Source organism: Heterodontus francisci, chromosome 3, assembly GCF_036365525.1.
Source record: "Heterodontus francisci isolate sHetFra1 chromosome 3, sHetFra1.hap1, whole genome shotgun sequence".
NCBI classification, from domain to species: Eukaryota; Metazoa; Chordata; class Chondrichthyes; order Heterodontiformes; family Heterodontidae; genus Heterodontus; species Heterodontus francisci.
The window spans coordinates 98,672,517-98,698,634 of record NC_090373.1 but is presented as its reverse complement, the minus strand read 5'-3'; the positions used below and the strand labels follow the sequence as shown (position 1 = coordinate 98,698,634).

General features: G+C 45.1%; 1 protein-coding gene across 2 annotated transcripts in view; it reads left to right on the top strand.

Moving 5' to 3' along the window:
- Positions 1-26,118, top strand: part of LOC137358745 (ectonucleotide pyrophosphatase/phosphodiesterase family member 3-like) — a 164,303-nt gene that overhangs the window by 120,006 nt on the left and 18,179 nt on the right. For both annotated transcript variants that reach the window (XM_068025043.1, XM_068025044.1), the window contains 3 exons: positions 5,671-5,825; positions 19,046-19,181; positions 19,683-19,760. In XM_068025043.1, coding sequence (XP_067881144.1) covers positions 5,671-5,825; positions 19,046-19,181; positions 19,683-19,760 — 369 coding nt within the window. The remainder of the gene's footprint in view (positions 1-5,670; positions 5,826-19,045; positions 19,182-19,682; positions 19,761-26,118) is intronic.

Sequence of the window (26,118 nt, the reverse complement as noted above, 5' to 3'; positions counted from 1 at the left end):
CAGTGGTGTACCACAGGGACCAGTGCTGGGCCCCTTTCTGTTTGTAGTGTACATTAATGATGTAGACGTGAATATAGGAGGTATGATCAGTAAGTTCGCAGATGACACAAAAATTAGTGGTTTCCTAAATAGTGAGGAGGAAAGCCTTAGATTACAGGATGCTATAGATGGGCTGGTAAGATAGGCAGAGCGATGGAAAATGGAATTTAATCCTGAGAAGTGTGAGGTGATGCATTTTGGGAGGACTAACAAGGCAAGGGAATATACAATAGATGGTAGGACCCTAGGAAGTACAGAGGATCAGAGGGACCTTGGTGTCCTTGTTCATAGATCACTGAAGGCAGCAGCACAGGTAGATAAAGTGATTAGGAAGGCATATGGGATACTTGCCTTTATTAGCCGAGCAGGGAGGTTATGATGGAGCTGTATAAAATGCTAGTTAGGCCACAGCTGGAGTACTGTGTACAGTTCTGGTCAGCACACTATAGGAAGGATGTGATTGCACTGGAGAGGGTGCAGAGGAGATTCACTAGGATGTTGCCTGGGCTGGAGCATTTCAGCAATGAAGAGAGCCTGGATAGGCTAGGGTTGTTTCCTTAGAGCACAGAACGTTCCGGGGGCACCTGATTGCGGTATACAAAATTATGAAGGACATAGATAGGAAGAAAATGTTTCCCTTAGCAGAGGGATCAATAACCAGGGGGCATAGATTTAAGGTTAGTGGCAGGAAGTTTAGAGGGGATTTGAGGAAATATCACCAGAGGGTGATTGGAATTTGGAACACACTGCCTGAAGGGGTTGTAAAGGCAGGAACCCTTTTAGAAGTATTTAGATGAGCAGTTGAAACGCAATAGCATATAAGGCTATGGGCCAAGTGCTGGAAAATGGGATTAGAATAGTTAGGTGCTTGATGGCTGGAATGGACACGATGGGCCAAAGGGCCTGTTTCTGTGCTGTATAACTCTATGACTCTTGGTGTGGGCCCCCTCACCCCGCTCAGTGGTGGGGCCTTTATTTTAATATTAAGATGAAGTTAAAAACATGCAAATTAACTCACCTTGTGCCGGCGGCCCTCCCACGCCAATATTCCAGTCGCTAGCAGGAACTCTCAAGGTGTGACACACGTGGGGAGGGCAGACAAGTGAAATTATCAGTTCAGGGACAGGAGCGAGTAAACCATTCCAATTGGTCGTGAGGATGGTGGGAAGGGGTTGAGGGTCAAAGGTGCTTAAGTTGTGGGGTGAAAGTTGGGCATAACAAAAAGTGTTTGTTTGGGAAGATAGGTCATTTTATTTATTGTTTACTCAATGGGGGGCGTGGGAGAGGGGTTTCAAAGTTATATTTAAACTTAATTTCCACTTTTACATGCAGTGGCACCTTTAAATATTATAATTACTGGTAAGGACTTGAAGCCCTTTAAAAATGGTATCATGCCTGCGTGGTGGAGTCGCACACTGTTGCTGGGGATGGAATAATCGGCCCTCTACGTCATCGGGGGTGGCTACTCCGCTCTCTTTATTTAACTGAGCTCCTGCGCGAAATATTGCGGGGGCTCAGTGACGGCTATTCTGTGCATGCGGGCGACCAAGATCAGAGCATGCCATCACGATTTTCAGTGCGCCTGTAAAATTCAGTGTATATTGTCTCGACCTCCCAAAGTACCAACATTCTTTGAATCTTTTTTGTTCTCCAAGACTTCACATCGAACCAACTAAGCTCCAACTCTTCCACTCACTTTTGTGTTCCAAACTTGTTTGCATTCAACCTCAATCTTTTAGAAGTCAGAATCCACATTAAATGTAATGGACGGAGGACATGCCTCCTAAGACTAAGTGTTGAATTGCTACAGATGAACTTTCTGTAACAATTGGTGTCAGATTTTTTTATAAACCTTATAAGTTAATATGTGGTATTTAGTTAAAGTGAATAATAATTAACTTTTACACACTTATTATACATGTTGTTGTCTCACTGGAACATGTTTGCCGAGATTCAGTTAACGAAGTGCTCAATGGTGAAGTGTGTGTGTCAATTTTAGTGGAACATCCAAGATAATGCTGCAAAACTTAAAGAATGTTAAGACAGTACCCTATATGTATATTTTCATGTAGTGTGTGCAGGCAGGTTATATAGCTGTAAATACACAGGCATTAGTTTATTCTTTAGTCCTTATTTCTGCGGAATTGTCTAAGTGACACAGAGGTCCAGTGACCTCGTAAAAACCAATGCACTGAAAACAATGGTGCAATTCTTTATGTGTTCTAATCTGAATATCAATGGGTGTGCTAGCAGTTTGCAAGAAAGAACTTGGATTAGGCTGTTTGTTCATTGAAAGTTAAAAGGAATAAGCGTCAATTTAAAATGGATGCTTTCGTATGCAGGCGAAAGCTTTTGCTTGAGTTCTCACATTATAACTATCAGGGCTATTTTTCCTTCCTCTTGATATTTCCTTGTATGTACTGTCAGACCAAGATAGTTGCCAGATCTGTTTCCAATTTCTGTCAATGCCAGTCTGTGGTTAGTCATGAAGAAATGAACAACAGCAATTTAAGATAATCTTCAATTCTTGCATGCAAATGCACAGTCCTCACTTCAGCACCTCCTCATAACGTCACATCTGTCAATCTGTTACAGACAGGTGGTAAGGGGTGTAGGTGGTTCCCACTGTTCACCTGCCAACTGACCGCAAACTGGCCGGAATTTTACGCCCCCCCTCCCCAACTGACCCCGCAGGTGGAGGTGCAAATTTACGAGGGGCGGCGGTGGTGAGGAACAACCTGCCCGCCCCAGGCCAATCAAGACCCTTAAGTGGGCAATTAACTGTCACTTAAGGGCCTCCTCCCACCGCTGCTGGTATTTTACCAATGGCTGGCGGGCGGCTGAAATCCCCCTGCTGGCCGCCAAGTACAACCGGGCTATGGGGGCCCCTCCTGATTGGGCATCCTGTGCCTCTCAGAGGGCCCCTCCCACCCCATGGCCCAACCGCCCCGACTACGCAACATTCCACCCCCCCCCACCCAACCGACCCCCCCCCCTCTTGCCTCGCCGGGGCCCAGCTTATTGTCCCACTTACCTTTTTTCCTGGGGCCAGCATCCCTCTTGCTCCTCTCCCTGGCTGCAGTCCCAGCAGTGGCCACTGTTTCCGGTGTCATGACTCGGACTGAGAGCAGCTGGCTCGCTGATTGGCCGGCAGCTCTTGGAGGCAGGACTTCCTGCCTCAGAGGGGCAGAAGTCCCACCCAAGGCCAATTAAGGGCCTGTTGGGGGGGGGGGGGCGGGGGGCCGTTAAATCCTGGTTTGGCTTCCAGGCCCAGCAGAGGAGGGCTCACGCCCGTCTTTTTGGCCAGTGGTCAGGGCCTCCCGCCCAACATAAAATTCCAACCGATGAGTTAGTCCCTGAGTGTTTCTTAGGGTTAAATAAACAAACAAATGACAGGTCTTATGGTAGGTTAAAAAAAATAACTATATTTTTACTCGATTTCTGAAATGGTCACATCCTGACCTCCGTATGCATTCACTCACACACATACACAAGATTAGATAGATAGAGTGAAAAGAGTAGGATGTAGTTCAAAGTGCGGTAGGTGTTTGTGATTTACGGTAAATCTGTTGAGTCCTTTAAGTAGGACAGTCTTTTTAAAAGGTGCAGGCCTAGGTATTTGTAGAATTGACTGTGTTGAGGTGTTGTAGATTTCTGGTGGTTAAGACATCAGATTGGAGTTGGTGGTCACTTTCAGTTCTCTGTTGCAGCAAGTTGAAGTGTAGAATTCGCAGCAGGGCTTCTTCCTTGTTTTGGCTGGATCTCCACATCCTCTCGCTGGACTGCTTTCCATGGTGTTATTGTGATCTCTCCTATCTCTCCAGAGGGTTGCTTCTTAAGGCCAAAATCCATCACATTATAGTTTCTGTTAGTTGTCACATAGCCTTCTCCCCTGGTGTGACGACACAGTGGACCAGGATGTGGAATCCATGGCTATCTATTGATGTCTGGATGGGACCATTCTGTTTTGACGCGGTTACTTCACACTTTCTTTGTCTCAGAAGAAACCCATTCAATTCAGGAATGTCTCTTGATGGTTTCAGGATGGATGTAGTTGACACCTCTTAGTCTGGAATGTAACTTTTTGTTATTTCAAGACAGTGGGGCAGTTTTTGAATACACACGCCAGGTCATTTGCCCTTTGGCCATCTTTGCTGCAATTATCCACTTTTTCTTTAGGCTGCGTTTGCTGACGATGCAACCACTAGGTGGCGCAGTGTTTGCACATGCACAAATGCAGACTCTTCAGCTGGAACGTCAGTGTCTGTGACATTCAGGCAGCTGCCAGGATTAAAGATGGTGCTGCTCAATTTATCACAGGAAATGCTCATGGCCAGATCTTTCTAGCAAACTGACCTTACATTAAGTTGAATGGAAGCCCAGTAATATGCTATTATCTAGTTATAGGATACTAACTGTAATCCTCAGATCCATTTAATATTCCAGTTACCCTATTAAATGCAAAAGGAATTTTATGATTGGATTTCCATTGGAAGATAGTGAATTGTCACCCCGATAGATGGGAAAGAAAATTGGGCAGGGTATAATATATGCTGCCAATTCGTTATTGTGATTTGTCTATATGACTGACCAGGACTGATTTTCACCTGAACGCAGCTACTAGCTCCTGCCCCACTGGCCGCTCTCCCCCTTCGTCAACTCGCTTCCCCACCCCCATCCCCCCCCCCCCCCCCCGCCCCAGCCGCTCGCTCCAGACCTCGCTGCTCCCCTCCCACTTCCCTGGCCAATTGTTCCCCACTTGCACAACCCCATTGTCCAGCCACTTGCTCCCACCACCCCACCCCCCTCAGGCCCAAACCGCGAGCACTGAGCCGTGCTGCCTCTCTCCTCTCACTCCCACGTTTCATCAGTCTCCATGCGCTGCCTGAAGAAGCAAGGGGTGGCGGGGCGATGTAGGAGCGAGTGGCCAAGAGGAGAGATGCGGCGCAGCCTAGAGCTAGTGGCTGGGGTGGGGGGGGGGGTGGTGGTGGTGGGGGAGTGAGCGGCCGGAAAGCGGGATGGTGCGCAGCGAGGAACAATTGACCGGGGGAATGGGGGCAAGGTCTGGAGTGAGCGGCTGAGGGGAGAAAGTGTCGAGGCCTGGAGCGAGTTGATGAGGGGGGAGAACTCCGGCCTGAAAGTCTCCCACTCAGCCACTTCCTCCAGCCGAGTGAGGGGCTGAATATCCGATGATGCTTTATCGTGCATGTGCGAAGATGGACTTGGAGTGGATACACGATGATGTTAGCGATGTGTGATGACATCACTCGCGCATGCGCCACTAAGTCCTGGCAAGATGTAACTGTGCATGTCCGCATTTTGGCACACTCTGATGATGTCAGCGTGCCGCTGCATTGTCAGGAATCACTTTTTTTTAAAGGAAAAGTCAATTTCAAAGAGTCCACATTAAATTAAGTTTATATCTTAAAAGTTAGGAATGTGATATGTCTTTACTGTGTATAACAAATCTAACCTCACCTTGTGGAGAATGACAGACACAATTGCATTATACCACACTTTGCTACAGCAGGTTGAAGTCGCAAAACAATTAACAAATGGAGAGGGATTAACAATTTAAGTTTTTTGGACTAATCTGGCCTCAGACATGTTGATAACCTTGTGTCTTTTCAGTTAAAGAAGCGGAAGTTCTTAACATGCCTTATGGAAGACCCAGAGTTTTACAGAAGGACAGCACATATTGCCTCTTGTCCCATGGATCTTACGTGACTGGATATAGTGATGACATTTTAATGCCTTTGTGGAGTGCATACACTGTTCCCAAATTGGTAAGCTTGTTGCTTCCAGTAACTCTCCCACTCATTGATTAGAAATCTAGAATACTGCTGCTCAGGACTTGAAGGGTGCAGCAGGTTACAATAACAAGCTCTAATACAAAGGGTCGAATCTGGTCCAGTTTAACAATATGAATAAAATAAACATTAAAAATGCTGTGAAATTAACAGCTGTGACATAGACGAGGTGATGAGTTAAATGGGCAGTAAAACTGGCTTTTGAAAAATTGGTGCATATGGAAAATCATGGCAATGACAAAAAATATACATAAAAAAAATAAGCTATGGCAGTAGTGAAGTAAGGTGGTGAGAAGGAAGAGGGAAAATACATCGGTGTTGAAAATCATTGGGGATGATATCCCAGCATAAATACTGGGATGTGCCTTCCAGAAACCTCTGCTGCTAGCCTGGGAAGACTCTCAGTGTCTTAAGCAGTAGAAAGAACCTACCTTTATTTATCAGCTCAGGATGCATTGGATGTCCCAAAGGACTACACATCTAATGACTTACATTTGAGGTGCAGACACTCTCGTTACGTATGCAAATACGGCAGCAATTTTATGCAATACAAAATTCCATAAGCAATAGGCTGACAATGGGCTGAAATTTATAGTCCCGCCATCGAGATTGGTGGGTATAAACAATAGCGGTCCGCCCGCAAGGCTTGCACGTCACGGAGCCACTGCAATATTCAGTGCGGCAGCTCATTTACATAGACAGGACTGACTGCCCACCCGATGAAGTGGAAGGGGTGGGCTGTCTGTCCCTGGCATTGACATCAGCTGCCTTAGTGCGGGAGCTGACATCATTTTTAAAGGGCTTCAAGCCCTACATTTCAATTTAAATATTTAAAGAGAAATTTAAGGAAAAAAGTTGATAACATTTATTTTGCCCTTCTCCCACCACCGCTCCCCGCCCCCCCCGCAATAACCAAAGAAGTAATTTCTTGCCCTTTCCCTCCCCAAAACACTTCCCTTGCCCACCCGACCTTCCCCTGCAAAGTACATAACCTTTACACTATAACCCTTCCCACCATCCCCCACATCAATGGTATGAGTTTGACCCCGCTCCCCCACCCCCTTTGCACTGAGAAACCTACCTGCTCCCCCCTCCCCACCAGTTACGCCTCGGGTCCGAAGGCGCAGGAGTGCCAGCCACTGGCACAAGTATCGCACCGGGACAGACAGCGGGAATGTGAAGGTAATCAATTCATTAATTTATGTTTATTTCAATATGTTAATGGAGGTCCGGCCGTCGAGCGATGGGGGGAGCGGGGGGGGGGCCATGAGGTCTCGCCGCCACTGGCAATATCGGGCCGGACCCTCACAGCAGTGGGGTGCATGGCGGCCCTCTCTCTCCTGGAGACTTTTTCCAGCCCCTTCGCCATGACCCTCGATGTCAGGGGTCTGTAAAATTCAGCCCAATGTGTTTAAGGTAACATTGGTTGAGATGATTAGAGGCCAGGATACTGGAATAATTCATTTCTCTTTAACAGTGCTGTGAAATCTTTAATGTCCAGCAGAAAAGGCAGCTGAGGCCTCGTCTGGTGTCTCAAATAAAAGATGGCACTTCTGACAATATAGCACACCCTCAGTGCTGCATTAATGTGCCATTCTACAGTATGTGTTCAAGCCCTGGAGTGGGGTTTAAACCCATAACCAAATAGATGCTGGTTTTATTTTTTCTTTTCATTTTAAAACTGTTGGAAGGATATTAGCATATGAGTGGGTTAACGGGTTTGTTTATCCCGTATTTTAGAAAATATATAAATTTATTTGGATAATAATGTTACACAATGCAATTTAACTTCAAATCAGTTGTCTATTGTATTAAAAGTTTGTCATTTAAATTCAAGTGGCTTAAAGATATTAAGAAATTCAAAAACATTGATAAAGAAAATGCTGGAAATACTCAGCAAATCAGGTAGCATCTGTGGAGAAAGAATCAGAGTTAAAGTTTCATCAGAACTGGAAAAAGTTGGAGAAGTGTCAGATTAAGAAATTCAAAATGGACTTGTAATGAAGCAGAGACAGGAAGATTATGTGAGAGAGGAAAGTACAAAGAGAGAATGAGAGGGTGCAATTAAAGACAAATGAGGAACAGACAAAGGATCAGAGAGGAGTGGAGACCAAGCAAGAAGGATAAACCCAAGTGGCTGAGAGGGACTAAAGCGAAAGAGAAGAGATAAAAATGCAGTATTGGGAGTTCAAGTTCCGATAATGAGGAAAAAGAGACAGAAGTTGAGAAAAAGTAAAAGCTAGAATGATACATCAACAACCAAAAGAAAATAAGAAGCCTGAGTAAAACTCATATGGAATGCTGATATATATGGGCGAGATGTGGGAAGTGGTTGTGGTTTGGAGACTATTAAAGGTTTATTTGTGCTATGCAAGTTAAAGCCTTGTATCATTAAAATAATCCAGATGAAGACAAAAACCACTGAAAAAAATCTTATTTCCCCACATTCTTAGTGAGACTCCAAAATTAATACCAACTTGAGCAAAATTAAAGACAATTGTTGCTGTAGTTATTTCATGTGGTAATGGATATTTTCATTGTCTCATCTTTTGCCGACAAAAAAGATTTTTTTTATTCGTTCCTGGGATGTGGGCGTCACTGGCCAGGCCAGCATTTATTGCCCATCCCTAATTGCCCATGAGAAGGTGGTGGTGAGCTGCCTTCTTGAACTGCTGCAGTCCATGGGAGGTAGGTACACACACAGTGCTGTTAGGAAGGGAGTTCCAGGATTTTGACCCAGCGACAGTGAAGGAACAGTGATATAGTTCCAAGTCAGGATGGTGTGTGACTTGGAGGGGAACTTGCAAGTGGGGTGTTCCCATGTATTTGCTGCCCTTGTCCTTCTAGGTGGCAGAGGTCATGGGTTTGGAAGGTGCTGTCTAAGGCACCTGGGTGTGTTGCTGCAGTGCATCTTGCAGATGGTACACACTGCTGCCACTCTGCTTCGGTGGTGGAGGGAGTGAATATTTGTCAATGGGCTCCCAATCAAGCAGGTTGCTTTGACTTGGATGGTGTCGAGCTTCTTGAGTGTTGGAGCTGCACCCATTCAGGCAAGTGGAGAGTATTCCATCACACTCCTGACTTGTGCCTTGTAGATGGCGGACAGGCTTTGGGGAGTCAGGAGGTGAGTTACTCACCACAGGAATCCTAGCCTCTGATCTGCTCTTGTAGCCATGGTATTTATATAGTTACTCCAGTTCAGTTTCTGGTCAATGGTAACCCCCAGGATGTTGATAGTGGGGGATTCAGCTATGGTAATGCCATTGAATGTCAAAGGGAGATGGTTAGATTCTCTCTTGTTGGAGATGGTCATTGCCTGCACTTGTGTGGCTCGGATGTTACTTGCCACTTATCAGTTCAAGCCTGGATGTTATGCAGCTCTTGCCGCATTTCTATACAGACTGCTTCAGTATCTGAGGAGTCACAAATAGTGCTGAACATTGTGCAATCATCAGCGAACATTCCCACTTCTGACCTTAAGATTGAAGGAAGGTCATTGATGAAGCAGCTGAAGATGGTTGGCCTAGGACACTAGCCTGAGGAACTCCTGCAGTGATGTCCTGGAGCTCAGATGATTGACCTTCAACAACCAAAACCATCTTCCACTGCGCTAGGTACGACTCCAACCAGCAGAGAGGTTTCCCCCGATTCCCATTGACTCCAGTTTTGCGAGGGCTTCTTAATGTCATACTCTGTCAAATGCTGCCTTGATGTCAAGGGCAGTCACTCTCACCTCACTGCTTCAGTTCAGCTCTTTTGTCCATGTTTTAACCAAAGCTGTAATGAGGTCTGGAGCTGAGTGGCCCTGGCGGAACCCAAACTGAGCGTCACTGAGCAGGTTATTGCTAAGCAAGTGCAGCTTGATAGCACTGTCGACTGACACCTTCCATCACTTTACTGATGATTGAGAGTAAGCTGATGGGTCGGTAATTGTCTGGGTTGGATTTGTCCTGCTTTTTGTGTACAGGACATAACTGGGTAATTTTCCACATTGTCAGGTAGATGCCAGTATTATAGTTGTACTGGAACAGCTTGGCTAGGGACGTGGCTAGTTCTGGAGCACAGGTCTTCAGTACTATTGCTGGAATGTTGTCAGGGCCCATAGCCTTTGCAGTATCCAGTGCCTTCAGTCGTTTCTTGATATCACACAGAGTGAATCGAATTGGCTGAAGTCTGGCATCAGTGATACTGGGGACTTCAGGAGGAGGTTGAGATGGAACATCCACTCGCACTTCTGGTTGAAGATTGTTGCTGATGCTTCAACCTTATCTTTTGCACTGATGTGCTGGGCTCCCCCATCATTGAGGATGGGGATATTTGTGGAACCTCCTCCTCCAGTTAGTTGTTTAATTGTACACCACCATTCACGACTGGATGTGGCAGGACTGCAGAGCTTTGATCTGATCGGTTTGTTGTGGGATCGCTTAGCTCTGTCTATCGCATGCTGCTTATGGTGTTTGTCACGCAAGTGGTCCTGGGTTGTAACTTCACCAGGTTGACACCTCATTTTGAGGTATGCCTGGTGCTACTCCTGGCATGCCCTCCTGCACTCTTCATTGAACCAGAGTTGGTCCCCCGGCTTGGTGGTAATGGTAGAGTGGCGGATATGCCAGGCCATGAGGTTACAGATTGTGGTTGAGTACAATTCTGCTGCTGCTGATGGCCCACAGCGCCTCATGGATGCCCAGTTTTGCATTGCAAGATCTGTTCGAAATCTATCCCATTTAGCACGGTGATAGTGCCACACAATACGATGGAGGGTATCCTCAATGTGAAGACGGGACTTTATCTCCACAAGGACTGTGCGATGGTTGCTCCTACCAATACTGTCATGGACAGATGCATCTGTGGCAGGCAGATTGGTGAGGATGAGATCAGGTTTGTTTTTCCCTCTTGTTGGTTTCCTTAACCACCTGCCGCAGAGTCAGTCTAGCAACTATGTCCTTTAGGACTCGGCAAGCTCGGTCAGTAGTGGTGCTAACGAGCCACTCTTGGTGATGGACATTGAAGTACCTCATCCACAGTACATTCTGTGCCCTTGCCACTCTCAGTGCTTCCTCCAAGTGGGGCTCAACATGGAGGAGTATTGATTCATCAGCTGAGAGGGGGGCGGTAGTTGGTAATCAGCAGGAGGTTTCCTTGCCCATGTTTGACCTGATGCCATGAGACTTCATAGGGTCTGAAGTCAATGTTGAGGACTCCCAGGGCAACTCCCTCCTGACTGTATGCCACTGTGCCGCCACCTCTGCTGGGTCTGTTCTGCTGGTGGGACAGGACATACCCGGGGATGGTGGTGTCAGGGACATTGTCTAAGGTATGATTCAGTGAGTATGACTATGTCAGGCTGTTGCTTGATTTAGTCTGTTGGACAGCTCTCCCAATTTTGGCATAAGCCCCTAGAGATTAGTAAGAAGGACTTGGCAGGGTTGGGTCGATACAGGGTGGTCTGTCCAGTTTCATTCTGTTTTATTGACTTTGTAGCGGTTAGATACAACTGAGTGGCTTGCTAAGCCATTTCAGAGAGGATTTAAGAGTCAGCCACATTGCTGTGGGTCTGGAGTCACATGTAGGACTGACCAGGTAAGGACAGCAGATTTCCTTCCCTAAAGGACATTAGTGAACCAGATGGGTTTTTACAACAATCGACAATAGTTTCATAGTCAATATAAGACTAGCTTTTTAATTCCAGATTTTTATTAATTGAATTTAAATTCCAGCTTCTGCCGTGGTGGGATTTAAACCCATGTCCCCAGAACAATACCTGGGTCTCTGGGTTACTAGTCCAGTGACAATACCACTATGCCACCATCTCCCCTGTGTGTCCAGCACCATGGAGCTTCTACAGCCAAAAAGGTAGGGTGGAGACCAGCTTCTTGCTGCAAAGAAATCTGCTGTATTGCCGGCCACTAGAAGGTGCACGAGGGTAATAAGGGCCACTAATGAGTTCATGAGGGTGTCCTGAGCTCCCAAGAGGTACGTGAGGGTGGCTTGGGGTGACGGTGTCTGATTTAACCATCCTGTCTCATCATCTTTCCATGTAATAACGGCACAGGTTTCAAACTTAAGAACATAAGAAATAGGAGCAGGAGTAGATCAAACAGCCCCTCGCGCCTGCTCTGCCATTCAACACAATCATGACTGAACTCCTGCCTCAATTCCACTTCCCATATCCATTGATTTCCAAATGATCGAAAATCTGTCTATCTCCGTCTTAAATATACTCAAGGATGCAGCATCCACAACCATCTGGGGTAGAGAATTCCAAAGATTCACAACTCTCTGAATGAAGTAATTTCTCCTTGTATCAGTCCTAAATGATTGACCCCTCATCTTGAGGCTGTGCCCCATGTTCTAGATTCTCCAGCCAGGGGCAACAAACTCTCAGTATCTACCCTTCAGAATCTTGTAAGTTTCAATGAGATCATCTCTTATTCTCTAAATTCCAGAGAGTATAGGCCTAATTTACTCAGCCTCTCATCGTAGGACAACCCTCTCATTCAGGAACCAATCTAGTGAATCTTTGCTGTACCGCCTCCAAGGCAAGTATATCCTTCCTTAAATATAGGGACCAAAACTGCGCACAGCACTCCAGGTATGGCCTCACCAAAACCCTGTATAATTGTAGCAAGACTTCCTTATTCTTGTATTCCAATCCCCTTGCAACAAAGGCCAACATGCCATTTGCCTTCCAAATTGCTTGGTGTACCTACATGCTAACTTTCTGTGTTCCTTTTACAAGCACACCCAAGTCTCTCTGAACATCAACATTTAAAAGTTTAATTCCCTTTAAAAAAAAATCTGATTTTCTGTGCTTACAACCAAAGTCAATAACCTCACACTTCCCCACATTATACTCCATCTGCTACTTTGTTGCCCACTCACTTAACCTGTCTATACCTATACTCATTTAGTAGTACAGAACTTGAGTATTGCTGAAAATAGAGACATGTTGTTGAAGCTTTTCGTCTTGCACTCATCAGGATAATCGCAAGAATGACCAATGCAAGGGAAAACAACAACTTACAGTGCATGAAAAGAGAGTGCTGATTGGTTGACAAGTGAACTCTGATTGGTAGAGGCGTTGCCATGGCGAATATACCAGTTTACAGTCACTGACAGATAACTGCCAAGCTTGTTTAAAATTTAAACCAGGCAGCTTGACTCTGATTGGTCAAGGCATTGCCCTGAGAAATGAACCAGTGAATGGCTATCACTTATTTTGTTCAGCTGAAACAGACGCAATGTGTGCACATATTCTTTCTGTCTGCAAAGAACAGGGCCCTGTGTATTAATATATGTAGCTTCCAGTATGTGCAAATGCGCCACACTGCGAGCCCTACTGACAATTATAAGTTGGTTGACAACGTAATACTTAGCGCACTGTGGATTATTTAGCAAATGTTATCCAATCATGGAATCACATCTAATGTTGGACACTGTGTTTTGAGTTTTGCAAACACGAGCTGGTTGGGTACAGCTCGTACCTTGCCCGTTGCGAACAGCAGAAGAGACATGTTGTTTGATACGATTTGCCAGTCTTTGGGATGTATGGCCTATATACATAGTATCACACTGGCATTGAAATTCATCTATTACATTACTCATTTGTGTGATAGGCAGAACGTCTTTTCAGTCACCATAAACTGGTGCATTCGCCATAGTAATGCCTCTACCAATCAGACTTCAATTGCCAACCAATCAGCACTCTCTTCTCATACAGTATAAGTTGTTGTTTTCCCTTGCGATTGTCCTGATGAGTGCAAGACAAAAAGCGTTGACAACATGTCTCTATTTTCAGCAAGACTGTCTATATCTCTTTGTAGCCTCTTTGGGTTGGGTTTTTCAGTAGGCGTGGAAACCCCAATATTGGCACAATATAAGCGCATTGTTAAGACTTTCTCAACAATAGATTCCAGCATTTTCCTGATGACTGATGTCAGGTTAACTGGCCTGTAGGTCCCTGTTTTCTCTCTCCCTCCTTTCTTGAACATTTGCTAACTTCCAATCTGTTGGAACCATTCCAGAATCCAGGGAATTTTGGAAAATCATAACCAGTGCATCCACTACCTCTGCAGCTACCTCTTTTGGAACCCTAGGATGTTGTACACCAGGTGCTAGAGATTTGTCAGCTCTTAATCCCTTAAGTTTCTCCAATGCTTTTTTTCTGCTTATATTAATTACCTTAAGTTCCTCACTCTTATTAGCCCCTTGGTTTCCCCTTATTTCTGGTATGTAATTTGTGTCTTTTACTGTGAAGACAGTCGAAAAATATTTGTTCAATGTCTCTGCCATTCCCCATTCCTCATGATAATTTCTCCTGTCTCTTCCTTTAAGGAACCAATGGTTTCTTTAGCTACTCTCCTTTTTATACATTCGTAAAAGCTTTTAAAATCTGTTTTTATCTTCCTGGCTAATTTACTCTCATTCTATTTTTACCCTTTTTACCAGCTTTTTGGTCACCCTTTGCTGGTTTCTAGAGTCATAGAGTCATACAGCACAGAAACAGGTCCTTCGGCCCATCGTGTCTGTGCCGGCCATCAAGCACCTACCTATTCTAATCCTATTTTCCAGCATTTGACCTGTAGCCTTGTATGCTATGGCGTTTCAAGTGCTCATCTAAATACTTCTCAAATGTTGTGATGGTTCCTGCCTCTACCACCTCTTCAAGCAGTGTGTTCCAGATTCCAACCACCCTCTGGGTGAAAAAATTTTCCTCAAATCCCCTCTAAACTTCCTGCCCCTTACCTTAAATCTATGCCCCCTGGTTATTGACCCCTCCGCTAAGGGAAATGTTTCTTCCTCTCAAATCTATCAATGCCCCTTATAATTTTGTATACCTCAATCATGTCCCCCCTCAGCCTTCTCTGCTCTAAGGAAAACAACCCTAGCCTTTTCAGTCTCTCTTCATAGCTGAAACACTCCAGCCCAGGCAACATCCTGGTGAATCTCCTCTGCACCCTCTCCAATGCAATCACATCCTTCCTCTCCAAGTGGAGATTAATCCTGTCACTCAGAATTTTTTCCAATAGTTTCCCAACCACTGATGTTAGACTCACCAGCCTGTAATTACCTGGTTTATCCTTGCTACCCTTCTTGAATAATGGTATCGCACTCGCTGTCCTCCAAACCTCTGGTACCTCTCCTGTGGCCAGAGAGGATTTGAAAATTTGTGTCAGAGCCCCTGCTATCTCCTCCCTTGCCTCACATAACAGCCTGGGATACATCTCATCTGGGCCTGAGGATTTATCCAATTTTCAGCCCGCTAAAACAGCTAATACTTCCTCCCTTTCAATACTAATATGTTCAAGTATATCACAATCCCCCACCTTGATCTCGATACCTACATCGTCCTTCTCCATAGTGAGCACAGATGAAAAGTAATCATTTAAAACCTCACCTGTATCCTCCAGCTCCACACACAGATTGCCACTTTGGTCCCGAATAGGCCCTACTCTTTCCCTGCTTATCCTCTAGCCCTTAATATACTTATAAAATGCCTTAGGATTTTCCTTTATCTTGCCCGCCAGTGTTTTTTCATGTCCCCTCTTCGCTCTCCTAATTACTTTTTTAAGTACCCCCTACACTTTCTATACCCCTCTAGTGCCTCTGCTGTTTTCAGTGCTCTGAATCTGCCATAAGCCTCCTTTTGTTTCCTGATCCAATCCTCTATATCCCTTGACATCCAGGGTTCCCTGGACTTGTTGGTCCTACCCTTCACCTTAATGGGTACATGTTGGCTCTGAACTCTCACTATTTCCTCTTTCAATGACTCCCACTGAGCTGATGTAGACTTTCCTACATATAGCTGCTCCCAGTCCACTTTGGCCAGATCCTATTTTATCATACTGAAATCAGCCTTCCCCCAATTCAGTAGCTTTATTTCCAGTCCGTCTTTGTCCTTCTCCAAAACTACCTTAAATCTTACAGAGTTATGGTCACTATCTCTGAAATGTACCCCAATGACACTTCTACCACTTGCCCAGGTTCATTCCCTAGGATTAGGTCCAGTACTGCCCCTTCTCTTGTAGGACTTTCTATGTGCTCGCTCAAAAAGGTCTCCTGGATGCATTTTAAGAATTCCGCCCCCTATAAGTCTTTTGCACTAAGACTATCCCAGTTGATATTAGGGAAGTTGAAATCCCCTACTATTATTACCGTATTATTATTATACCTGTCTGTGATTTGCCTACATATCTGTTCCTCTATCTCTCCCTGATTGTTTGGAGGCCTGTAGTACACTCTGAACCAAGTGATTGCCCCCTTTTTCTTTTTAAGTTCTACCCATATGGCCTCATTTGAGGAACCTTCTAAGATATCATCCCTCCTTACTGCAGTAATTGACTCCTTGATCAACAGTGCAATACCACCTCCTCTTTTATCCCCGCCCCTGTCACGCGTGAAGATTCTGTATCCTGGAATATTGAGCTGCCAGTCTTGCCCCTCCCTCAACCATGTTTCTGTGTTGGCAATAATATCATAATCCCATGTGCTAATCAATGCCCTCAATTCATCTGCCTTACTAGTAAAACTCCTTGCATTAAAATAGATGCAATCCAGCCTTGCCTTTTTTCACTTGTACCTTAATAGGTCGATATTTGCTCTGCCTTCCAGACTGACTCTGTTTCTCTTCTATATTTGACTGTGCATCACCCCTTACTGTATCTCCCCTCTGTATCCCATCCCCCTGCCTAATTAGTTTAACCCCCTCCCCCCAACAGCACTAGCAAATCTCCCAGCAAGGATGTTGGTCCCATTCCAGTTCAGGTGCAACCGTCCAACTTGTACAGGTCCCACCTTTGCCAGAAACAGTCCCAGTGATCCAGGAAACTAAAGCCCTCCCTTCTGCACCATCTCCTCAGCCACGTATTCATCTGCTCTATCCTCCTATTTCTATACTCATCAGCACGTGGCACTGGGAGTAATCCAGAGATTACAACCCTTGAGGTCCTGCTTTTTAGTCTGCTACCTAGTTCCCTAAATTCTTGTTGCAAGACCTCATCCCTCTTTCTACCTATGCCGTTGGTACCAATGTGTACCACGACCTCTGACTGTTCACCCTCCCCCTTCAGAATTTCCTGCTGCCGCTCCGTGACATCCTTCACCCTAGCACCAATTCTCAGACTGACTACTATTCTTCACAACATTATAAGCCTCTTCTTTTAATCTAATACTATCCTTAACTTTCCTTGTAAGCCGAGGATGGATCTTTCTTGCTGAGTTTTTGTTTTTTAATGGGCCATATTTTTGTTGAAAATGTTGAAACATTTCTTTAAATGTTTCCAACTGTTTATTTATTGCCATACCTTTTCGTCTATTTACCCAATCAATCTTAGCTTCATACCTCTGAAATTAGCTTTGTTTAACTTTATGATTCTTGTTTTGTGCTCAAGCCTGTCACTTTCAAACTTAATATGAAATTCAATTGTATTATGATCACTTTTTTCCCTGAGGACCTTTTACTATGAAATTACTATTTAACCCTGCCTCATAACACAATACTAGATCTAAGATAGCTTTATCCCTAGTTGTTTCCAAGATATATTGTTCCAGGAAACTGTCACAAAAGCATTCTACAAATTCATCTTCTAGACTACCTTTATCAATTTGATTTGTCCAGTCTCTATTAAGATTAAATGCACCCATAATTATCACATTGACTTTGTTACAAGCTCCAAATATTTATTGCTTAATATTATGTCCAAAGTTATAACTACTATTAGGGGGCCTATAAACAACTCCCACCAGTGTTTTCTGACCCTTGTTATTCTTAATCTCCACCCATATTGATTCTACTTCCTGATCGTCTGAGCCAGGATCCTTTCTCACTAATGTCCTATGTCATCCTTTACTATCAGGACTACTCCTCCTCCTTTTACATTCCGCCTGTCTTTTGAAATGTTGTGTACCCTGGAATATTGATATCCCACCTTGGTCACATTTTAACCATGTCTCTGTAACGTCAATTAGATCAAATCCATTTATCTCTATTTGTGCTGTTAGTTTGTCTATCTTATTATGAATGCTTTGTGCATTTAGATAAAGAGCCTTTAATTTTACCATTTCGTTTTGTCATTATTCTTTCCATGGAGCTTATTCACTGATACACTATTGCCATTAAACTCTCTGTCCCTTCTTGTCCCAATCTGTTTGTCTTTATCCAAATCTTCTGTCTCGACCTTTCTCATTAGATTTCTAAATTTCCCTTATGTGACCCCTCCTTAACTTCTTTTAGTTTAAAGCCCTGAAACGGAATCAAAAATCCTCAATTTCATGCTGCCGCCGAAACTATGGCAAATATCTGGCAACTTGCATAATGCTGGTGGGCAGTCCCAACAGAATTGGTTGTTTGGGTGGGTGCCCCCAGATGAAAGGGTCACAAAACTAAACGCTAACCAGTCACTTGTGGAAAAAGCCATCAGATCTGGCTGAAGAACTAAACTAAAAGAAGAAAGTGGCCAACTTTCAGCAAAGATGTGCACTTTCTGCCCAAAACGCCTTTGGGGGAGGAATTGGACCTTGTTGCACCCATTATACAGTTGCAATGAGGTCCAATATTGTGGAACAATATTCTGCACCTCGAAATTAGGCCATGAAATTTTTCAGGCATTCCTGGCAGCAACCTAAAACAAGGGTTTGGTCCATTAAATATGAGGGGTCTAATGTGTGGGCCTACCCTGCTCAGGATTCTTCAGTGGCCACTGCAAGCTAAGCCACCAGGTAAAAGACAATTTGTTTGAATGAGCAGGAGTGCTCCCTGACTCCAGTGTTGTCATGATCGTGTTCCCCCACCATCACCTGCCCCCCCCACCACAATAACATTGCCCGCTCCAACCCCTCTCCTTGGATATTCCTCTGGGTACTTCTGGTGAGGTAAATGGCCCGATATTTTTCTAAGTGATGGAAGACAACAGATGGCAGCAGTTTATACAAAAAACTTTCAAGAGGCCCAATTTTGGGCTAGTTGTGGTGTGTAATTTTGATATAAAAGTGGCCTCAGTCAAATTTTCATTCCTTTTTCAGAGTGTTCCAGGTCACTGAATTGTACTTAAATACTCCTGTGGGCTCACCTGGTGCTGACATGTACTGTACACCTGTTAATTCCTAGCTGTTCCGGGAAACTGAGCTCAGTCCAGCAAAATGCCTCTTTTAAGCAAAATATTATTTTTTTTTTACCTTTTCCTGTATTTCACCAACAGGCAAATTTTACTCCTCTACCACCAGCGATTTCAGACTGCCTGCGGGCTGATCCTCGAATCTCTGAAAACATCAGCCAGAAGTGTTCAGACTATAAAGCAGAGTTAAACATCACCTACGATTTTCTTTATCCTCCAAGTAAGTGCATTAAGCATAGCTTTCTTTTGGCAAAGGACACTGAGCATGTGAATGTAAAAGATTCTCAGTTAAACCACAGAGATCACTGATACTGGTACCACCACGCTACGTTCAAAGTGGGCCTACCTGTCAATCATCTTTTCAGGTTGTAATTCATAAACTGGTAAATCTACATACTCAGAGCAGCCCAAGTAGGAATGTCAGCTGGAATTGGGAATTCAAGTCCAATCTCCTACTTGAGCCATGGTCAGTGCTGAACTTTGGAATTGTGATTGAGTATTTTGATCACTATTTAGAACTGATGCCAAACTTCAGTTTGCTGAATGACAGCTAGCCACAGATGAACCCTTCAGATGTGTTGTCCAAGCCTTGCAAAACAAAACTATTTTTTGCCATATGCTTCGAATGTTTTATACAAGGGGATGGAAAGGATTCACGTTCACAGTCGTTCATATTAGAACATTCTTTTTCTTTAATTAATACATAATGATCTTTTTCCAGATCTGAATAAAACAGAAACTGACCAATACGATGCATTAATTACCAGCAACATTGTGCCGATGTATCAGGCATTCAAAAGTAAGTAAGATTAATATGCAATTATTTCCTGTGTAATTTGTCTCTTTACTAAATAACTAAATGTTTGAAGTATGCTATATAAAGTATGTTCCTGGTCATTGGGATTTTTGCACTTCTAAAAATTAAATTATCAAATAATTTCAATTCAGCACTGAAAACAATACAGTAAAGTGGAAATTTAATGCTAAAAATGAGTTATCAGAAAATTTGAATTAAGCAACTAAGAATGGAATGTATTAAAATTAAATGTAGGTGTATTGTACATACATATATTGTGGTAGAGTTACCAAGTTGGGTGCAATCTGGCTGAAAATTGCTCCGTTTTTCTGAAATGAAACTATGGTTCAGGTTTCCGTTCAAAATCATATACATAATCAAAAATGTAAAATCTTCGGAAAGCGGCATAATCAGGTAGAGTCATGGAATGTAATTGTTTATTCTTTTCCTGCATTAAACATATTCCTTGATGTATTTAAGATTGGTAGCCTGGTGCATTTATAATACAGCTGAAAATGTGTTATCACAAAAAATAAGAATTTATAATATGTGTCCATACACTAACTGTGAGTGACCTGATAAAAAAACTGAAAATGATGTTAAAAAACTATACCAGTTTCATTGGTGAACTTTAATCTGTTTCTTGGTAAATTAAATATTTTGTAAAATTTAAGTATTTTTAAAAAGTTGTCTACTAATGCTTTTGCACTTAAAAAAAAAAGCTCAATTTGAAGAACCGCCTTGAATGGGCACAATTGGTGGAAACTTGCCATGCTTATTAATCTGATCTGGGGCATGGCTAATTCCATGGGCAGGGCAGGTTTCCAGCACAATTTTTTCAAATCAACATTAAAGATCAAGGAAAATCGCTTTACACTTGACATAACATAGGCTTAAAATTCCTCAATTGTTTATGCTGGTTTGGCCGATTTTAGGTGAATTGTGCTGGTAAAAACAAACAACAGGAAACTCCAGGCAATTATACACACACACACATACATAAAGATGTATATATATATATATATATATATAAATATATGCACATGTCACCTTTGGCATGTTTCCGGCAGTTCCTGCAGCCATACTGGTGCCAAATGTCGTGTCCTGCACTCCTTTGGACCCCACCAGAAAGGCCGAGAGGGGGGTTTTGACGACTGGGCAACTCTCAACCTCCATAAATTTGCCCAGGCATGCGCCATGGAGAGGTCACTCCATAGTTGCCTCACAGCGACTGAAACAACACGGAAGGCAGCAGTTACGGGTTATAAGTCCAGATAAATTGGCGTAGAAACTGGGCGCCACGGGTTGCCTTTGTCGGTGGGAGAGGTCATTGCACCTCACTGGACAGCTACCGCCCGCCTCAAACCGGGCAGCCCCCGGTCAATAAGGTTCTGTCCCGCCACAGTCTGCCTGCTTCAATGGGTGCTTGGAGCTCAGGGTCATTGCCCGAAAGGTGGACTGATACACCGCACCAAACAACATGAAAAAAGGAAAGAAGGTACCAGCCCTTCGCTTTGCAAGCTGGAACGTCAGAACTATGTGTCCTGGCCTGTCGGAAGACCTTACACAAATCAACGATTCTCGGAAGACCGCCATCATTAACAACGAGCTCAGTAGACTCAATGTGGACATTGCAGCACTTCAGGAGACTCGCCTCCCCGCGAGTGGCTCTCTAGCAGAGCAAGACTACACCTTCTTCTGGCAGGGCAGGGATCCTGAAGAACCAAGACAGCATGGAGTGGGCTTCGCCATCAGAAACTCCTTGCTCAGCATGATAGAGCCTCCCTCAAATGGCTCGGAACGCATACTGTCCATCCGACTGCTCACCACCTCTGGTCCAGTACACCTACTCAGCATCTATGCTCCAACACTCTGTTCCGCACCTGAAGCTAAAGACCAGTTCTATGAACAACTCCATAACATCATTAGCAGCATCCCCAACACCGAACACCTATTCCTGCTGGGGGACTTTAATGCCAGGGTTGGGGCCGACCATGACTCATGGCCCTCCTGCCTTGGGCGCTATGGCGTTGGAAGGATGAATGAGAACGGGCAGAGACTGCTTGAGTTGTGTACCTATCATAACCTCTGCATCACCAACTCGTTCTTTCACACTAAACCCTGTCACCAGGTTTCATGGAGGCACCCAAGATCACGTCGTTGGCACCAGCTAGGCCTCATTGTCACAAGGCGAGCCGCCTTAAACAGTGTTCAAATCACACGCAGCTTCCACAGTGCGGACTGCGACACCGACCACTCCCTGGTGTGCAGCAAGGTTAGACTCAGACCAAAGAAGTTGCATCATTCCAAGCAGAAGGGCCACCCGCGCATCAACACGAGCAGAATTTCTCACCCACAGCTGTTACAAAAATTTCTAAATTCACTTGTAACAGCCCTTCAAAACACTCCCACAGGGGATGCTGAGACCAAGTGGGCCCACATCAGAAACGCCATCTATGAGTCAGCTTTGACCACCTACGGCAAAAGTGCGAAGAGAAATGCAGACTGGTTTCAATCTCATAATGAAGAGCTGGAACCTGTCATAGCCGCTAAGCGCATTGCACTTTTGAACTACAAGAAAGCCCCCAGCGATTTAACATCCGCAGCACTTAAAGCAGCCAGAAGTACTGCACAAAGAACGGCTAGGCGTTGCGCAAACGACTACTGGCAACACCTATGCAGTCATATTCAGCTGGCCTCAGACACCGGAAACATCAGAGGAATGTATGATGGCATGAAGAGAGCTCTTGGGCCAACCATCAAGAAGATCACCCCCCTCAAATCTAAATCGGGGGACATAATCACTGACCAACGCAAACAGATGGACCGCTGGGTTGAGCACTACCTAGAACTGTACTCCAGGGAGAATGCTGTCACTGAGACTGCCCTCAATGCAGCCCAGCCTCTACCAGTCATGGATGAGCTGGACATACAGCCAACCAAATCGGAACTCAGTGATGCCATTGATTCCCTAGCCAGCGGAAAAGCCCCTGGGAAGGACAGCATTACCCCTGAAATAATCAAGAGTGCCAAGCCTGCTATACTCTCAGCACTACATGAACTGCTATGCCTGTGCTGGGACGAGGGAGCAGTACCCCAGGACATGCGCGATGCCAACATCATCACCCTCTATAAAAACAAAGGTGACCGCGGTGACTGCAACAACTACCGTGGAATCTCCCTGCTCAGCATAGTGGGGAAAGTCTTTGCTCGAGTCGCTCTGAACAGGCTCCAGAAGCTGGCCGAGCGCGTCTACCCTGAGGCACAGTGTGGCTTTCGTGCAGAGAGATCGACTATTGACATGCTGTTCTCCCTTCGTCAGATACAGGAGAAATGCCGTGAACAACAGATGCCCCTCTACATTGCTTTCATTGATCTCACCAAAGCCTTTGACCTCGTCAGCAGACGTGGTCTCTTCAGACTACTAGAAAAGATCGGATGTCCACCAAAGCTACTAAGTATCATCACCTCATTCCATGACAATATGAAAGGCACAATTCAACATGGTGGCTCCTCATCAGAGCCCTTTCCTATCCTGAGTGGTGTGAAACAGGGCTGTGTTCTCGCACCCACACTTTTTGGGATTTTCTTCTCCCTGCTGCTTTCACATGCGTTCAAATCCTCTGAAGAAGGAATTTTCCTCCACACAAGATCAGGGGGCAGGTTGTTCAACCTTGCCCGTCTAAGAGCGAAGTCCAAAGTACGGAAAGTCCTCATCAGAGAACTCCTCTTTGCTGACGATGCTGCTTTAACATCTCACACTGAAGAATGCCTGCAGAGTCTCATCGACAGGTTTGCGTCTGCCTGCAATGAATTTGGCCTAACCATCAGCCTCAAGAAAACGAACATCATGGGGCAGGATGTCAGAAATGCTCCATCCATCAATATTGGCGACGACGCTCTGGAAGTGGTTCAAGAGTTCACCTACCTAGGCTCAACTATCACCAGTAACCTGTCTCTAGATGCAGAAATCAACAAGCGCATGGGTAAGGCTTCCACTGCTATGTCCAGACTGGCCAAGAGAGTGTGGGAAAATGGCGCACTGACACGGAACACAAAAGTCCGAGTGTATCAGGCCTGTGTCCTCAGTACCTTGCTCTACGGCAGCGAGGCCTGGACAACGTATGCCAGCCAAGAGCGACGTCTCAATTCATTCCATCTTCGCTGCCTTCGGAGAATACTTGGCATCAGGTGGCAGGACTATATCTCCAACACAGAAGTCCTTGAAGCGGCCAACACCCCCAGCTTATACACACTACTGAGTCAGCGGCGCTTGAGATGGCTTGGCCATGTGAGCCGCATGGAAGATGGCAGGATCCCCAAAGACACATTGTACAGCGAGCTCGCCACTGGTATCAGACCCACCGGCCGTCCATGTCTCCGTTATAAAGACGTCTGCAAACGCGACATGAAATCGTGTGACATTGATCACAAGTCGTGGGAGTCAGTTGCCAGCATTCGCCAGAGCTGGCGGGCAGCCATAAAGACAGGGCTAAATTGTGGCGAGTCGAAGAGACTTAGTAGTTGGCAGGAAAAAAGACAGAGGCGCAAGGGGAGAGCCTACTGTGCAACAGCCCCAACAAACAAATTTCTCTGCAGCACCTGTGGAAGAGCCTGTCACTCCAGAATTGGCCTTTATAGCCACTCCAGGCGCTGCTTCACAAACCACTGACCACCTCCAGGCGCGTATCCATTGTCTCTCGAGATAAGGAGGCCCAAAAGAAGAAAGAAGAAGAATACATATGAAATTTGGTAATCTGCTGTGGCAGGACACACTGGAAATCAAAGAATACCTGTCTCTGATGCAATGGTGTTACTGTTCCTCTGTCTCTCTTTTTTTGCTTCTGTGTCTCTTTTCTCTTCTGCTTCTCTTTTAAAATTTATTCTTTAATGTGGGGAGGGAAACAGTGGATGGTATAACCTGTTGGAAGAGTGTAGGAGATGGGGTGGGGGTAAGAGGAAATAGGACAATGGGCAGAAGGAGGAGGAGAAGGGAAGAGATGGAGAGAAGCATGTCCAAGTGAGAATATCAGTGTGTGATGTGGTCACAGTGGTAGTGGTGCACTAATGGTTAAATGGCTGTAGAGAACTTTGATTTACACGCTTGAAATGTTACAAAGGATTAGGCTGGATTTTACATTGCCGCCGGCTTTGGCGGCCTTAAACAGTGGAGCCACCGTGATATTAAACGCGGTGGCTCATTTAAATGGCCAGGGCAGACCCCCGCCCCCCACACGCCCCCACCTCAGCCAATGACATGAAGGGGGCAGGCAGTCCGTCTCTGGCAATGGTGTCCGGTGCCACTGCCACAGGCGCCGATGCCATTTTTAAAGGGCTTTGAGCCCTACATTGCAATTTAAAATTTAAAGGGATATTGTTATTAAAAAATTAAATTACTTGATCCAGACCCTCTCCCACCAACCCGCCCCCCCCCCTCAATAACCATAAAATTAAGTGCCAGACCTCTCCAGACCCCCAAAACACTTATCTGGTGCACTTGACCTTCCCCCCCCCCCCCCCCCACCCCCACCCCCCACAAAGTTCATAAACCTTAAACTTTACCCCTTCCCACCATCCCCAGACCAATTAAATTACTCTGACGCCATTCCCCCTGCTCCCACACAGAGAAACTTACCTGCTCCCCGCTCCCCACCAGTGATCCACCTCAGATCTCCAAACGGAGATCTGAAGGCATGGGATTACCAGCCAATGGCACCAATATTGGAACAGAACAGATGGCGGGAGCGGGTAATTAGTTAATTCATTTATTTGCCTTTTAAAAAATATTCAGAAATTTGCAGCAGGGAACCGCCACGAGGCCTCACTGCCACCGGCAATATCGAGCCGGGCTTCCCCGGCATTGAGGCCTGTGGCGGGCCTCTCCCGGAGGCATTTTCTGGACGCGCACCCCCCCTCCACAACACGACCCCTGATGTCGGGGGAGCTGTAAAATCCAGCCGATAGTTTTTCCAATTAGGATGATTTTTTGGAGCGACACTCATCTAGATATAGGAAAAAAAGCAAAATACTGTGGATGCTGGAAATATGAAATAAAAAGGAAGTATACGGGGCTCCCTGTTTTTCTAATGGATGAGAGAGCTTTCAAATGCACTGGGCGAGGTGACCATAAAGAATTTCAATGAACTGCAAGACTATATACAAAATGTCATAGAATATATATTATAGAAGTACTTTGAGTTACATTTGATTGCCCTGACCAGGTGCACAATAGCCAGTTGCCTCTGCGGCTGCCAAACAGGAGATGGGGAGTTTAATGGAATGCTTGGGGAGTGGGGATGGGTGCATAGAGAGCCTGCAAAGTGGCTCCTAAGGATTTCCTGATGTACTCCACTTGAACAGA